The following is a 15,364-nucleotide window of genomic DNA, read 5'->3' as shown; positions in this document are numbered from 1 at the left end:
TGAATGCAAAAATGTGTGATGAGCGCTCTTCCTAATCGCCAAAAGGTGAAAAAAGCCCAAATGTTCATTAATGGAAAAACAGATAAACACCACGTGGTTCATCCGCACAGTGGAACGTTACTCAGCCACGAAAAGGAAGTGAAGCCCCGACACACGCTACGACATGGGGGAACCTCAAAAACGTGACGCTGGGTGAGAGACGCCCGTCACAAGAGGCCACAGGGATGGGCGCCTGGGTGGCTCAGTTGGTTAAGCGACTGCCTTCGGCTCAGGTCATGATCCTGGAGTCCCGGGATCGAGTCCCGCATCGGGCTCCCTGCTCGGCAGGGAGCCTGCTTCTGCCTCTGACCCTCCCCCCTCTCATGTGCTCTCTCTTTCTCATTCTCTCTGTCTCAAATAAATAAATAAAATCTTAAAAAAAAAAAAAAAAGAGGCCACAGGGTGTGTGATCCCATGTATATCACGGGCAAATCCACAGAGACAGCAGATTAGTGGGTGCCAGGGGCCGGGATAAAGGACGGGGGGTGACTGCTAATGGGCATGGGGTCTCCTTTTAGGGATGATAGAAATGTTCTAGAACTAGACAGAGGTGATGGTTGCCCATCATTGTGAATGTCCGGAATGCCACTGAGTCGTACCTACTAAAGTGATTAATGTTGCTATGTGAATTTCACCTCAATAACATATGTATATGTATTCACATGCATGTATACATAAATGTAAGTCTTGATTTTTTCCTCATATCTATAAATATAGGTACATCTTTAAGCATGTCTATACATATACATAACAAACAAATATCAAGATTTTAAATGAAGATAGGATCAATCGTGTACTTGCGCCATCCTGCCTCACTCACCACACCCTGATCCCCGCCCTGGTCCCAGAAAACTTTATGTACCAAGACAGGTGGTTGGCCTGGGCTGTAGTTTGCCAGCTAGAGTTTTTTAAAAAATATTGCATTTTAACAGTATGTACCTTAATTAGTGATTTTGACACATTCCTAAATTCGACACCTGTTTGATTTTTGTGCCTCACCTGCCTCACCCTAGTCTAGCGGAGGCTCAGAGTAAGTGCTGAGCTCTGAGAGGCCCTCCCGCAGCCCTCCCCGGCCAGAGGAGGCACCTGTGTGGGTGTGGGTTTGGGCAGGAATGTGCCACGTCTGGTTGGGGCCGGGGCCGAAGCGATTCTGGGAAACAACAGCCAGGTCATAGGCCGCGCCAGAGAGATTGAGCGGTTTCCTCAGCTGAAAGGTCATTGTGGACTTGGTCTTACACGTGCAGGACAGCATGTGCAGGCGGGCGCGGTAGGTCACCTCCCCGCCAGAGTTGGACCCGAGGCAGCCTTCTGGAAGCTCAAGCTGGGGCAGCTGTCGTGAATGTGAGAGATGGTTTGTGGAGACCTGAACACAGTCATCATGCCCATGGGTCAACATCAGGGTGCAGCCCCTGAACAGACTCATCCATGGACCACAGTCTGTGACATGAGCCAAAAGTTTTTTAAAAACAAACAAAACAACGGGCGCCTGGGTGGCTCAGTTGGTTAAGCAACTGCCTTCAGCTCAGGTCGTGATCCTGGAGTCCCAGGATCGAGTCCCGCATCGGGCTCCCCGCTCAGTGGGGAGTCTGCTTCTCCCTCTGACCCACTCCCCTCCCATGCTCTCTCTCACTCTCTCTCTCAAATAAATAAATAAAATCTTTAAAAACAAAACAAAACAAAACCCGTGGTGCTGGCAAGACTGCTGGGAAATAGGCATTCATGACCAGTGCATGTTGGCTTGGAGGGAAAATAATTTGGCAAAACCTACCGAGAGTCAGGAAAAAAATGTTTTTTCTATCTTTGGACCCAGTTACCTCAAGCCTGGAAATGTTTCCTAAGAAAGGGAATTCAAATGAGAGGAAAGACAGGAAGTAAAGCTTTACTTCAGCCTCACTGTGCCAGCCCATTAGGGACCCGGCCAAGTTAGTTATGGTAAAGCCAGTGGGTGAAACATCTGATGGTTTTGCCCCTGACTTGGGCAAGAGATTTTCCCTCTGTGCCTCAGTTTCCTTCTCTGTAAAACGGGGGTTAATTAGACTGCTCTTAATGGGTTGTTTGGGGGATTTCAAGGAAATTATCTCCCACCCAGACCAACATGGCCCACCCCGGCCTGCCTGCTTCCACCCTAGCCCCTCACAGTCTGTTCCCCCCATGGCAGCCAGGGGAAGTCTGTGAACACCTGAACCCAGTCATATTTCTCTGCTCACACACCCTCCATTGTTCCCCATTAACTGCAGAGTTAAACCCACAGTCCTTGGAGTCCTTGCCACCTCCACGTCTCTTCCCTCACCGTATCCCACTTGCACACCCCGACTCCAGCCTCTTGTCTCCTTCTCCCCATCTCCGGCCACCCCACAGCATTGTGATGGCCCATTACCTGCCCGTGCAGGGTGACCTGCCTCCTCCCATGTGGACGGAGCGCCTCCACCGAGAACTTCAAGGTGGGCTTTGGGGGATGTTCTGCAATGGGGTGGCAAGACAGTGACGCTGGGGGTTGTCCCTTGCTCACCGCCACCTCCCGCAGACCCCGCACAGGGACCCAGGACCTTTTCCTTCCCTCCCTTGAAACACAGGATTCCCATGGGTCGTTAAATAATTTTCAAAATCGGAAACATGGAGATCTAGTCTATGACAACGTGACTATACTTAACTCCATAAAACTGTGCACTTTAGAGGCGCCTGGGTGGCTCAGTCATTCAGGCATCGGACTCTTGATTTCAGCTCAGGTCACGGTCTTAGGGCTGTGGGATCGGGCTCCAGGCTTGATGGGGAGTCTGCTTGAGATTCTCTCTCTCCCTCTCCCTCTGCCCCTCCCCCTGCTATGCATGCGCACTCTCTCTCAAATAAATAAATAAGGTCTTAAAAAAAAAAACCCTACACTTTAAAATGATTAAAGCGGAACATTTTATATTATGCATTTTCTACTACAATTTTTGTTCTGAAGTCTGAAAATAACTCTTGGAGTTGTTTCCCACAGAAACTCCTCCCACGGCACTGGGGCCGGAGGAGACCCCAGGTCACAAGGCCAGGGGCAAAATATTGACAATCACCTCATCCTTCCTTGCCTCTTGGGCCACATCTCCACTTCGGAGCTGCCCAAACTCCAGCTTCCTGTGTCATTTGGGAAACTACGTGTTCTCGACACAGTGGTCTCCCCCTGCCAACTCCCTGTGTGGCTTTAAAAGAGCAAAACCAACTGGACACATTGGAAGGAGAGAAAGACTGGAAAACGTTTCTTTTTAGATTATGGATTCTCCACATTTTACAAAGTGAAACTCGCTCACTGCCCCACCACCTTTTTTTTTTTTTAAGATTTTATTTATTGATTTGAGAGAGAGAGCGCGCATGAGTGGGGGTTGGGGGTAGGGGGACCGAGGGGCAGAGGCAGAGGGAGAAGCCAACTCCCCGCTGAGCAGGGAGCCCAAGCCGGGGCTCGGTCCCAAGGACCCTAGGGTCATGACCTGAGCTGAAGGCAGTCGCTTAACCGACTGAGCCACCCAGGAGCCCTGCCCTGCCACCTTTTATTAATTACTACGAATTTCTCCCGCCGCCTTATTTTTAACACCTGCCGCCTTATTTCTAATCCCCACTGTTGTATTTCTAATGCCTGCCCCGTTCCTGTGGCTCTGAGTGCTCTCACCAGGGGGGACACACACGGGGCTGCTCCAGCTGCTCCAGGGGTCTCCTGGGGCTCCCGGCCTGAGTCGCCGCCTGCGTAGCTGGAATTCCTGGGCTGCATCCGTCCACAGGGGGCAGAGGCAGGACTCTGGCAGGGAAATAGGCCAAACATCAAGCTGAAGGGCTGTCCCATACCTGGGGGTGCCCGGGGCTTGGCACTCGTCATTTAGCCATCATACACTTATTGAGTGCCAACTGTGTGCTGGGCCCTGGGGCCACCATGGGAATAGGCCAGACCCTGTTCTCTTGGGGGGCCTCAAGATCTCCCATTCTTGCCCCGGCCCTAGGTCGGAGTCGAGACAAGGCCAACCCATTGGGATGTGGCCCTGATCAATGAATGGCTTTTCACCCCCAAGGCTGTTTCCTCACCTGTGAAATGGGAATAATCCAATACTGAACTACAGGGCGGGCCAGCAAGCATACAAAGAATTTAGCACTGGGCCTGGCATACAGTGGGTGCTCAATTAATGCTAGCATGCTGCCGCTGTTGTTGGTACTATTATTCTCACCGAAGCCAGCATCCTCCTGATGTCCGCAGTTGCCCTAGGACCAGATCATATATATGTATACATAGTTTTACCTTTTGGTAAAAGGTAAAAAAAATTTGAAAAAAATATTAGCTCTTTAACCATTTTAAACAATTATTCTAAGCGCAATGTGGGAGCTTGGATTAGATCCAGGAACAGAAAGAGGACATTTGCTTAAAAAAAAAAAAAAAAAAGAGGACATGCGTGGAAAAACGGGGGATATCTGCATAATCTCTGGTTTAGTCCCTAGCAACATGCCAATGTTCGTCTCCGTTGTGGACAGACGCACTCAAGAACGTAAGATGTTCGCACGTGGGGAGGCTGGGGGCCGTTTCTAGGGGAGCTGGCTACTTCCTTGGAACTTTTCTGAAAATCTAAGATTATTCCCAAAGTAAAAGTTTTGCTTAAAAGATTTCAGGAGGCAAAATTATTATCCTGTACTTTCCTACAAAAATTATTTTAGGAGGGAAAACCTGTATGTCAGTGGTGTTGGGGGTCAGGAGAGTCGGGTTTAGGACACGGCCTGCCCCCCATGCCCTGTTTGATGTGGAGGGGTCCCCCAACATCCTGAGCTTCAGTTCCCTCCTCTGCAAAGGGGGGGATGCAGGGTCTACAGCAGAGTGTGCTTAGGGGGCCGGAAATAAAAAAGAGAGAGATGCCCCTCCCCAGCAAGGGTCCCATATCACCTGTCTCTAACTGATCCCATTCACCTGATGGGGTCACTGAGGCTCAGGGGGGCCCAACATTGGGAGGGAAGATGAGGCTGAAGCTGGAGCGGCTCCCTGGCCTCAAGATGCTCCCTGTCTGAGGGAGGAGGAGACCCTACAATTCAGAGGCTGGAGGTCTCTGTCTTCTCCCAATCTAAGGGTTTCTTGGGGCCTAATAAGCAAGGGCTGAGGTTTCTTTTTTTTTTTTTTAAAGAATTTATTTATTTATTTGACAGAGAGAGACAAAGCCCGAGAGGGAGCACAAGCAGGGGGAGTGGGAGAGGGAGAAGCAGGCTTCCCGCCAAGCAGGGAGCCCGATGCGGGACTTGATCCCAGGACCCCGGGATCATGACCTGAGCCGAAGGCAGACGCTTAACGACTGAGCCACCCAGGCGCCCCAAGGGCTGAGGTTTCTTACAGGCCCCGCTTGCTCTGCGTGAGGGCAACAGAGGGGGCAGCAGAAGGTAGCTGCGGAATGAATGAAGGTCCACGGAGGACATACAGATGACCAACAGGTAGATAAACCATGTGCAACATCACTCATCATAAGGGAAGTGCAAATCAAAACCACAACGAGATATCACCTCAGTTTGAATGATTATCATCAAAAAGACACAAGACAGGGGCGCCTGGGTGGCTCAGTTGGTTAAGTATCTGCCTTCGTGATCCCAGGGTCCTGGGATGGAGCCCTGCATCAGGCTCCCTGCTCAGCGGGGAGCCTGCTTCTCCCTCTCCCTCTGCCTGACGCTCCCCCACTTGTGCTCTCTCTCTCTGTCAAATAAATAATAAATAAAATCTTAAAAAAAAAAAAAAAAGAACTACAATATGATCCAGCCATTCCACCTCTGGGCTTTTTTCTGGAAATGAAAACACTAACTCAAGATATATCTGCCCCCATGTTTACTGCAGCATCATGTACAATAGCTGAGATACAGAAGCAACCTAAGTGTCCAGGGGCGGATGAATGGAAAAAGAACATGTAATATATATATATATATATATATATATATATATATATATATATATATAAGATGGAATATTATTCAGCTATAAAAGAAGGAAACCCTGCCATTTGTGACAATGTGGATGGGCCTTGAGGGCATTATGTTAAGTGAAATAAGTCAGAGAAAGACAAATACCATAGGATTTCTCGCACACGTGGAATCTAAAGCAAAACAGAATGGAACTCTTAGACACGGAGAACAGATTGGTGGTCGCCAGAGGCAGGGGTTGGGGGGTGGATGGAATGGGGATCAAAAGTTACAAACTTCAGTTATAAAATAAATAAGTCCTAGGGATGTCATGTACCGCATGGAGACTATAGTTCATAACACTATATGATGTACTTGGAAGTTCCTAGGAGAGTAGATCGTAAAAGTTCTTACAAGACATAAGGTTTGTACTTCAGATGGTGATGGAAGGTAGCTAGACTAATTGGGATCATTTCACAATATATACAAATATCAAATAATGATGTTGTACACCTGAAACCAATATAATGTTATATGTCAATTATATCTCAGAAAAGGAAGAAGAAGAAGGAGAAGAAGAAGAAGAAGAAGAAGAAGAAGAAGAAGAAGAAGAAGAAGAAGAAGAAGAAGAAGAAGAAGAAGAAGGAGAAGAAGGAGAAGAAGAAAAGAAAAGGAAAGAAGGAAGGAAGGAAGGAAGGAAGGAAGGAAGGAAGGAAGGAAGGAAGGAAGCTGAGTGGAAGGACAGCTTCCTGGAGAGGTGGCCCTTGAGCTGGACCCTGAAGGTGGGCTGGATTCTCATGAGCTCAGATGGAGAAGGTGTGCAGATGGAGGAGACTGCATGGGCAAAGGCACAGTCTGGAAATGCAGGGCATGGGCGGAGAATGATGGCCATTCAGAGGGGGCCAGAGGAAACACAAGGTGGGTGAGGGTACCTGGGGCCAGCTGAGGAAAGGATCCTCCTGAAGGTAATAGGGAGCAATGGAGGGTGTGTGAGCAAAGGAGGTCATGATGAGATCTGAGTGTCAAAGAGACTCCAGAGGCTAGCTACAGGGCAAGAGTGGAGACCAGGCAGGAAGGGTGATGGATGTAGAGATAGTGAAACTGATTTGGAGGTCATGTTCCCCGAGGAGAAGGCTGCTTTCTCTCCTGACCTGGGGAATAAACTCACCAACTTCCACAGGCTGCCGGCTGTCCTGTGCCGGAACTGCACCTCGGCGCCATCCTGGCGGGCTGGGGTCTCCCACTTCAAGAGCACCTGCCCCGCGGACCCAGACACGGTGATGTCTCTGGCTGACGGAGGGTCATATTTAACTGGGAGCAAAGATGGGGGTTGGGGAGGGGAGCCAGCATATGTGCAAGTTATTGGTCCTGAAAATTTCAGAAAATCTGCCCCACCCAGCCCAGGATAACCGACCGAGTCCCCAGTATGTGCATCAGGGAAACCCTTACAGGTTCCATCTAAGCCTGGGATTCTATGGATCAAAGATTCAAGACTAACACTCCTTGTAGCAGCATTTTGGTGAGACAGGCACTTTTGTGAATTGCTGACGAGGATAATTAACTGAATCTACTTTTTTAAGAGGACTATTAGGGAAATCTTACTAATTCTTTAGACCCAGACCTAAAGAGAAACATCTATCATTCTTCCTGCATCTTGGTCGTACCATGCCTGATTCTACCTCAGGGCCTTTGCACTTGCTGTGCCCTTGTGCCCTCTGCCTGGAACACACTTCTCAACACTTTATTCTTGTTGGATCCTTTTTTATCCTTCCAGGCTCAACTTGAGCTGGAGGCCTCCTTGACCTCCCAGCAGTATCTCCTCATATGTAATAATCATTCCTGTTCATCACTCCCACTTGAATCTGGGCTCCATGAGGGCAGAGACAGGGACAGGACTCCAGGGAGGCAAGAAAGACAAGGCTGTACAAATACACGGTTGGATCCTGTCTTCATCTTAAAATTTGATATTTTGTTCATCGTGGATTTTTTGGCATTAATTTTGATTTTTTTTAAATATTGCTTTACAGAATTACTTATGTTGACTACTGAGTTTTTTGGCACCCCCTTACAATTTCGTGCCCAAGGCAGGTTCCTCCCTCACCTCATCCTAATTCCAGCCCGGAGCTGCAAACTTTGCTGGCCTCGCTCATGTACCCTGTGACTCAGCGTAGCAGAGTAGGAGTGCAAATTCTAGATGTTATATGTACGTGGTTGCGTCGTGAAAACAGATATTGAAGACCCAAAAAGGTCCTGGCAGTATTACAGTTTCAGGGAGAAACCAGAAGCAACCGAAGTATCCAGCAGCTGGGGATTGGCGAGGGGACCGTGAAAAACTCTGCCATGTCCCGCAACGATGTCTGATGGGAAAATCGTTGGCATTATCAAGCCCCTGGCCCAAATCTGCACAGGTCTAGGCTCAGGAACCAGAGGCGTCTGTGGGTGAGGAAGGGGCAGCAGGGAGGAGGAGGAGAACAGGGTGCTGACCTGCGCTATGAAGCTTCAGGGTGATCTTAGGCGACTTCTGCGTCTGGTTCTCGGCTCGAGATTCCACCCAGAGCGTGACAAGCTGGAGCACAGCTACGCCGTCCTGGTCAGAGAACTGCAGGCTGGTGGCTGAGCCCGCAGCAAAGTAGCAGCAGTGCTCGGACTTGAGGCTGCGCGAGGGGAGTGTTGGTGCTGAGTTTGGGGTCCTAGGGACCCGCGGGGTGGCTCAGCAGCCCCAGCAGATGGTGCACATCACATCCCAGCATCTTCTTCTGCCCCTTTGACTCCCCCCTCCCCAGCCTGGGGACTCTATGGGGATCAGCCCTGCACCTGAGTGGTTTGGGGGACCCCAGAATCTTGCAAGATGGGCTGCCACAGGCGGAAGGAAGAAATGAATGAATGGATGGAAGGATGGACAAATGAGTGAGCGGGTGAGGAGGAAGGAAGGACTAGAAGGACCTTAATTGCCACCCAACCTGGATGCCCACCTATGCTGACAGCCCCCCCAAATAGAGTCCTCACCTTCCCTTCTCACATGAGACACTCAGCCTCCAGGAAGAGCAAGGACTCTGCTAAGATCACACCTCTGAGAGCAGGGGAATGGGGGCAGGAGCAAGTGCGGGATGATGTGTGAGGGTTTGGGGACTGGGGCAGGGTCCTCACCAGCACCTCAGGAAGTGGCTGACCCCAGCCGTGGGGCCCTCATACTTCCAGGAACATTCATAACCAGCGCTGACTATCCGGTAGCAGGTCAGGTCCTTGGGGCCTGAAGCCGAGCCTGGAGGAGATCCCAGAGGTTTGAGAATGGACCAAGAGTGGGGAGGGGGGCCCTCCTTGCTGGTGCGCGCTCAGGATGAATCTTTGTGACATTTAAGTAATCCGGTGTCAACCTCAGCCTCAGCCCACTCCCAGCACCCTCCCTGCGCCTTTGCCTCCTGTCTCCTGCCTTCTCCCCTGCTCCCCCTGCTCCACCCACACCAGCCTCCTCACCAGTCCTCAAACACACCGGGCTCACTCCCATCTCAGAGCCTTTGCACATGCTGTGCCAGCTGCCTGGAGTGCTTTTCCCCCAGATCTTAACATTCCAGTTTCTCCTTCAGTGTCACCTCCTTGACCACCAGCCAGCCTGAAGCAGACCCCTCCTCCATCCCCCACCTTCCTCTGTCTGGTTTCTCATAGCACATTCTGGTATGCTATCTGTGTGTTTGTTTGCCTTTTATCCACTTCCCACACTAGGCTGTGACCCCAGGAAGTCAGTTGGGCTTGCAGCTGATTCTTTCACACCTAGAACTGTGTCTGCACACAGTAGGTGCTCAGTAAATAGTTCTTGCACAAGAGAATGGACGAAGTGCCTGCTCAGTGGCAGACCCTTGGTGGGGTCCCCCAGGACACCCGAGCTTGGTGAGGACAGGACAGTAGGCTGTCTGAAAGTAGGCTGACAGTAGGCTAGACCTCAGGTGGGCCTGAATCTTTGGCTGGGCAGGAGGGAGCTAAGAGAGGAGCTGCTAGGGAAAGATCAGTCAGAACCCAGCATGACCTCTCCCCACAACAGGGAACTGTCCCAGACCTGAGTCTGCATCCGGATACGGCGGGTCCTGAAAACAGCACCCACTGGTACTGCAGGCTTCAGCTGCAAAGACAACGAAGAGATAATGACATTCCCAGTCTTTCACTGCATGGGGAAGGGGCTCAGGCTGGGGGCTTGCCAAGCGACCATCCATCCACCCATCCGCTCTCCCATCTATGGATTCACCCACCTAGCCTCCCACCCATCCACACATCCAACCTTCCACCCATCCACCCATCCAACCTTCCACCCATCCACTCATCGTGCATGAATGCATTCATCTGTCCTACTATCCATCCATCCATCCATCTATCTATCCATCCACCCATCCACACATCCAACCTTCCACCCATCCACCCATCGTGCATGCATGCATTCATCTGTCCTAGTATCCATCCATCCATCCATCCATCCATCTATCCATCCACCCTTCCATCCATCCACCCATCTACCCATCCATTCACCCTCTCATTCATCCACTCATCAACCTCTTAGGCTGCTCTTCCAAAGCAACCTAGGATCCCCTGTCCTCCTCCCAGTCTCTGGTCTCCAGCCCTGCCTGACCCCTGAGGGCCCTGAAACCTTGCTGATCCTCAGTTTATGGAGAGGGAAACTGAGGCACAGAGAGGCAAAGTAGTGGCCCGAGGTCACACAGCAGCAACAGCAGAGCTGGAATTAGAGGTCAAACCCAGTCATCTGCAGGGGTCTGGACTCCTTCCAATCCAATTCCACGAGATGGAGAGACAATATGTGCATATATTTAATATAATAATGTAATATACACTATAAACATAATCAGTTATCATGTATATCAATTATCTACATACTTTTCCTTATCCTTTTCTTTTTCTTTTTTTAAAGATTTTGTTATTTATTTATTTATTTATTTTTAAATATTTTATTTACCTATTTGAGAGAGAGAGCACAAGCAGGGGGAGCGGCAGGCAGCAGTAGAAAGAAGCAGGCTCCCTGCCGAGCAGGGAGCCTGATGTGGGACTCGATCCTGGGACCCTGGGATCATGATCTGAGCCAAAGGCAGATGTTTCATCAACTGAGCCAACCCAGGTGCCCTAAAAATTTTATTTATTCATTTGACAGAGAGAGAGAGCACAAGCAGGCCGAGTGGCAGGCAGAGGGAAAGGAAGAAGCAGGCTCCCCGTTGAGCAGGGAGCCCGATGCAGGGCTCGATCCCAGGACTCTGGGATCATGACCTGAGCCGAAGGCAGACGCCCAACTGACTGAGCCACTCAGGCGGCCCTCCTTATCTTTTTCCTAGCATTTCTCACAGAACTCCCGGAAGTGGGAAAGATTCAGAGATTCAGCCCATTCCACAGAAGACAAGTCGAGACCAGAACGCAGATGCTCAAATCTGACCCTAGAAGCCAATCTCCCATTTGACAAGAGGGAAAGACTGAGGCACAGAGACACAGAACCTACCCCAGATCCCAGGTCCACAGCCCTCCACACACATGCCGCCCAGCAAGAAGAGCCATGGTGTCAGGGTGGGGCACTCACCGCCTCGCCCTAGGAGCAGGAGCAGAAGGAGGGGGACCAGCCTGGCCCACGCCTGCTCCATTGAGCCCACGCAGTGGCCTGCAGGACCAGATGAACTTCTGCCAGCCACCCCGTCCTCGCCCCTGAACATGTTGAAGCTGAGTAAGAAAGAAGACTTAAAAGACTAAAAAAAAAAAAAAAAAGTTAGGTATCATGGCCCCTCCTGGCACAAGTCAAACTGAAAGAGAAACCCAGGAAGTCAGCTCGGTGGTGGTGGCCTCATCCCGGCCACAAACCCACCCGTGGGGCAAGTCTGACCCAGGGCCACGGATCTGGGGGTCTATTCTGCTGGCCCAAGCCCTAGCTGGACAGAAGGTGCCAGCCCCATGAGTAGCCTGTTGCTCTGAGCCCTTGCCTTGGTCTCCAGCCCTCTCTAGCTGACTTCTGAGACTTAGGTACCAAATGGGAGCCCGGTGTTCTCCTATGTCTGCGTTCACTCTCCCAACAAATCGTTATGAAGTGTTTGCTCTCCACTGCCCCCTCCCCAAATGCCCCCTTCCCCGTTTCCCAAACTCCAGCCCCAGGGCACCCTGGGTCCCAGCTCCTGAAGAGCCCCTTTGCTTCCTTCAGACTAAGCTTTGTCTCTTCTCTGCATCTGTTTCTTGGCATCTGGCTGTCTCAGTTTCTGAATCTTTCTCCCCACTTTCTACAAAGGCCCAAAATGTCCATGGAGAAGGACTGATTCATGCTACAAAGTGGATGAACCTCAAAAACGTCATGCTGAGTGAGAGAAGCGAGACACAACAGCTCACATGTTGTACGATCCCAGGTACATGAAATGTCAAGAACCGGCAAATTCAAAGAGACGGAAAGATGAGTGGTTGCCAGGGGGTGGCAGATGGGGGTTGGGGAGTGACTGCTAATGGGAACGAGTGTCCCTTTGGGGTGATGAGAATGTTCTGGAACTGGACAGAGGTGATGGTTGCAGAACATAGTCAAAGTTCTAAATGCCACTGTATTGTAGCTTTTAAAATGGTTAATTTTATGTGATTTTCACCTGTAAGAAAATGTTCATGGAGCACAAGGGGACTGAGGAGCATGGTGGGGGTCTCTTCTGGAAGAGCATCTGGGGACTGGGGCCCAGGTGGGCTGGGAGAAAGCCCAGTCTCAGAGGAGCCCTGTCCCCGGGGGCAGCTGGGCCAGTCAGGGTCAGGCGCCCAGAAGGCCATGAGGTCAGAGCCATGGGAACAAAGAGGCAGTGTCCCAGGCCTGGCACAGTGGGGACGGGGACCCCGTGACCCTGCACAGAGCAGCCTTGACTGGGAGTAGGGCCCAGGCCAGGCCAGAGGGTGGAGTGGGCTGCAGAACTGGTGTGTGAGGCCTGGGGGAAGGGCAGAGACAGAGAGAGAGAGACAGAGACAGAGATAGAGACAGATTGAGAGAAACATAAAGAAAAATGGAAGAGATGGTTAGAGATAGGGCCAAACCCTTGGCCTCCTCTCAAAGATCCTGAGACCCCTACCCCAAGAGACACCATCTATGTGTCCCATTTCACAGATGGAGAAACTGAGCCCTGAAGTGCCCAGACCCCTCGAGTCCCCAGCTGCACATGAAGAGATGGATTCAGACAGAGGGCTCCCCCCTCCTCCCCAGCGAGGCTGAGCTTTGCATCTCGGGAGTAAGGCTCATGCCCCAGGGCTGCCCCACCACCAAGGTTGGCCCCTCCAGGCCTCAGCTACCCCATCTGCAAAATAGGCGATCGTGAGGATAAAGGAGGGCTGGGCTCCTGGCAGGTAATGCCCACCAGGCAGCCGGTATAATTAATCATTTTGGGGGGCCCCCAGTGGCCTTAGCAGCTCTTTCCCAGCCCCCCCCCCAAAGTCAGAGCAGCTACTGGAAAGACACTGAGGGAGGGAGAAAAATGGAGGAGGGGGCAGAGCTGGACACAGATGCCCCCAGCTCCTTGGCATCAGGGCTGGGTGCAGGGAGGGGCAGAGGCTGGGGATGTCCCAAGGGGGAGTTCAGAGGGATGCCCAGAGAAGGGGGCTCTTGAACTCATTTATGGAAAGAGCATTCCTGGCTGAGGGCACAGCAGAAGCAAAAGTTCAGGGGATGCTTTGGGGAACATCAAGATGAACATGGCAGGTCTGGGGCTCCACAGGAGAGACGAAGGTGCTAAGGCAGCCAAGGACCTCAAGAGCCAGGTTGAAGGGCTGGGCTTTCTCCCAAGGGCACTGGGGAGCCATAGCAGGTGTGTGAGCAGGTGAGGTGGTGTTTCTACCCTTATCAGTCGGGATCTGAAGCTTGCCCCGAGGTTCACTACACTTCACCTTCCCCATGCCAAATCTGCACACCCAGATTGGCCTGCCTGCCCCCTACTCCAGGAAGCCCGTGGCCTACTTGCCCCCTACTCCAGGAAGCCCTCAGGGTGCCTTTATGGGCCCCTTCCTGCTGCCCCAGAAACCCAGCTGGGATATGCCCCTAGGGCTGCCCCACTTTCAGATGCTTCACTAGCTGAGGGGAGGGGGAGGCAGGAAGGACTGGGTTAAAAGGGGCCCCCCGGAAATGGAAATCGTGACAGGAGGGACCACAGAATTTCCCCACCCCCTCGGTTTCCGTCTTTCTTCCAGGGTGAGTGACCTGTAGTCGAGGAGGGCTGAGCTTCTTTCCAAGTGGCCACGAGACCCTAATGCCCCCGGAGGGCATCTAAGGAGAATGTTGAAGGGTAAATAGCAGTTTGCAAGGCAAAAATCTGTTAGTTTGTTTATCAAACACATTTGTAGGCATCATTCACCAATAAGAACATTTTTCATTCATTCAACCAGAACTTTCTGATGCCTCCAGAGGATCATTTGAGGATGTTTTATTTTTTTTTTTAAGATTTTATTTATTTATTTATTTGACAGAGAGAGACACAGTGAGAGAGGGAACACAAGCAGGGGGAGTGGGAGAGGGAGAAGTAGGCTGCCCACGGAGCAGGGAGCCCGATGCGGGGCTCGATCCCAGGACCCTGGGATCATGACCTGAGCCGAAGGCAGATGTTTAATGACTGAGCCACCCAGGCGCCCCGAAGATGTTTTAAAGAATGCACAGAAGGGGCACCTGGGTGGCTCAGTCGGTTGAGCATCTGACTCTTGATTTCGGCTCAGTGGTGATCTTGGGGTCGTGGAATCAAGCCCCATGCCCAGCGCTGCGCTGGGCATGGAGTCTTCTTGTCCCTCTCCCTCTGCTCCTCCCACTGCTCTCTCTCTCAGATACATAAATAAATAAAATGTTAAAAAAAAAAAAAAAAAGAATACACAGTAGGTTGGGGCTCCTGGATGGCTCAGTTGATTAAGCATCTGCCTTCTGCTCAGGTCATGATCCCAGGGTCCTGGGATCGAGCCCCATATTGGGCTCCCTGCTCCTCAGGAAGCCTGCTTCTCCCTCCCCCACTCCCCCTGCTTGTGTTCCCTCTCTCTCTGTGTCTCTCTCTGTCAAATAAATAAATAAAATCTTTAAAAAAAATACACAGAAGTTTATCAAGAAAATAAACTCTCATATTCATTCAACAATCACACTCCCTGTTGCCCCGTAGAGACATTTGAAGAGGGTTTTGATGGATGCGTAGAAGTTCACAGGAAAAAATTTATTCATTCAGTAAGTGTTCTCTGATATTTCTCAAAGAAAATCTGAAGTGGGTTTTGAAGGATGCATAGGTGTTCACCATGGGAAAATTTCACTCATTGATTCACTCATTCATTCAGTCAGTCAGTAAATGTTCCTGTTACCCATTGAAGGTGTCATCTTGGAAGTTCTATGTAGTTCTCCAGATGGAGCAGGGGCATTTGATACCTCTCTGGTGTCTCCCCCTCCGGCAGCTCCCCATTTGCCTGGTCCAACCACCTCTGGTCCAGG

The 15,364-nt window shown here is 51.0% G+C and overlaps 1 protein-coding gene across 1 annotated transcript in view; it reads right to left on the bottom strand.

The window, feature by feature from the left end:
- Window positions 1-11,584, bottom strand: part of IL12RB1 (interleukin 12 receptor subunit beta 1) — a 36,952-nt gene extending 25,368 nt beyond the window's left edge. The window contains exons 1-9 of the mRNA XM_034997090.1: window positions 11,489-11,584; window positions 9,974-10,036; window positions 9,070-9,184; window positions 8,407-8,576; window positions 7,091-7,233; window positions 4,227-4,260; window positions 3,680-3,805; window positions 2,417-2,499; window positions 1,126-1,369 (exon numbers count right to left, since the gene is read on the bottom strand). Of these exons, the coding sequence (XP_034852981.1) occupies window positions 1,126-1,369; window positions 2,417-2,499; window positions 3,680-3,805; window positions 4,227-4,260; window positions 7,091-7,233; window positions 8,407-8,576; window positions 9,070-9,184; window positions 9,974-10,036; window positions 11,489-11,549 (1,039 nt within the window). The 5' untranslated portion in view covers window positions 11,550-11,584. The remainder of the gene's footprint in view (window positions 1-1,125; window positions 1,370-2,416; window positions 2,500-3,679; window positions 3,806-4,226; window positions 4,261-7,090; window positions 7,234-8,406; window positions 8,577-9,069; window positions 9,185-9,973; window positions 10,037-11,488) is intronic.
- Window positions 11,585-15,364: the final 3,780 nt, after the last annotated feature.

Source organism: Mirounga leonina, unplaced genomic scaffold, assembly GCF_011800145.1.
Source record: "Mirounga leonina isolate KUSES-001 unplaced genomic scaffold, KU_Mleo_1.0 Mir_94, whole genome shotgun sequence".
Taxonomy (NCBI): domain Eukaryota; kingdom Metazoa; phylum Chordata; class Mammalia; order Carnivora; family Phocidae; genus Mirounga; species Mirounga leonina.
This window is presented reverse-complemented; position numbering and strand designations above follow the sequence as displayed.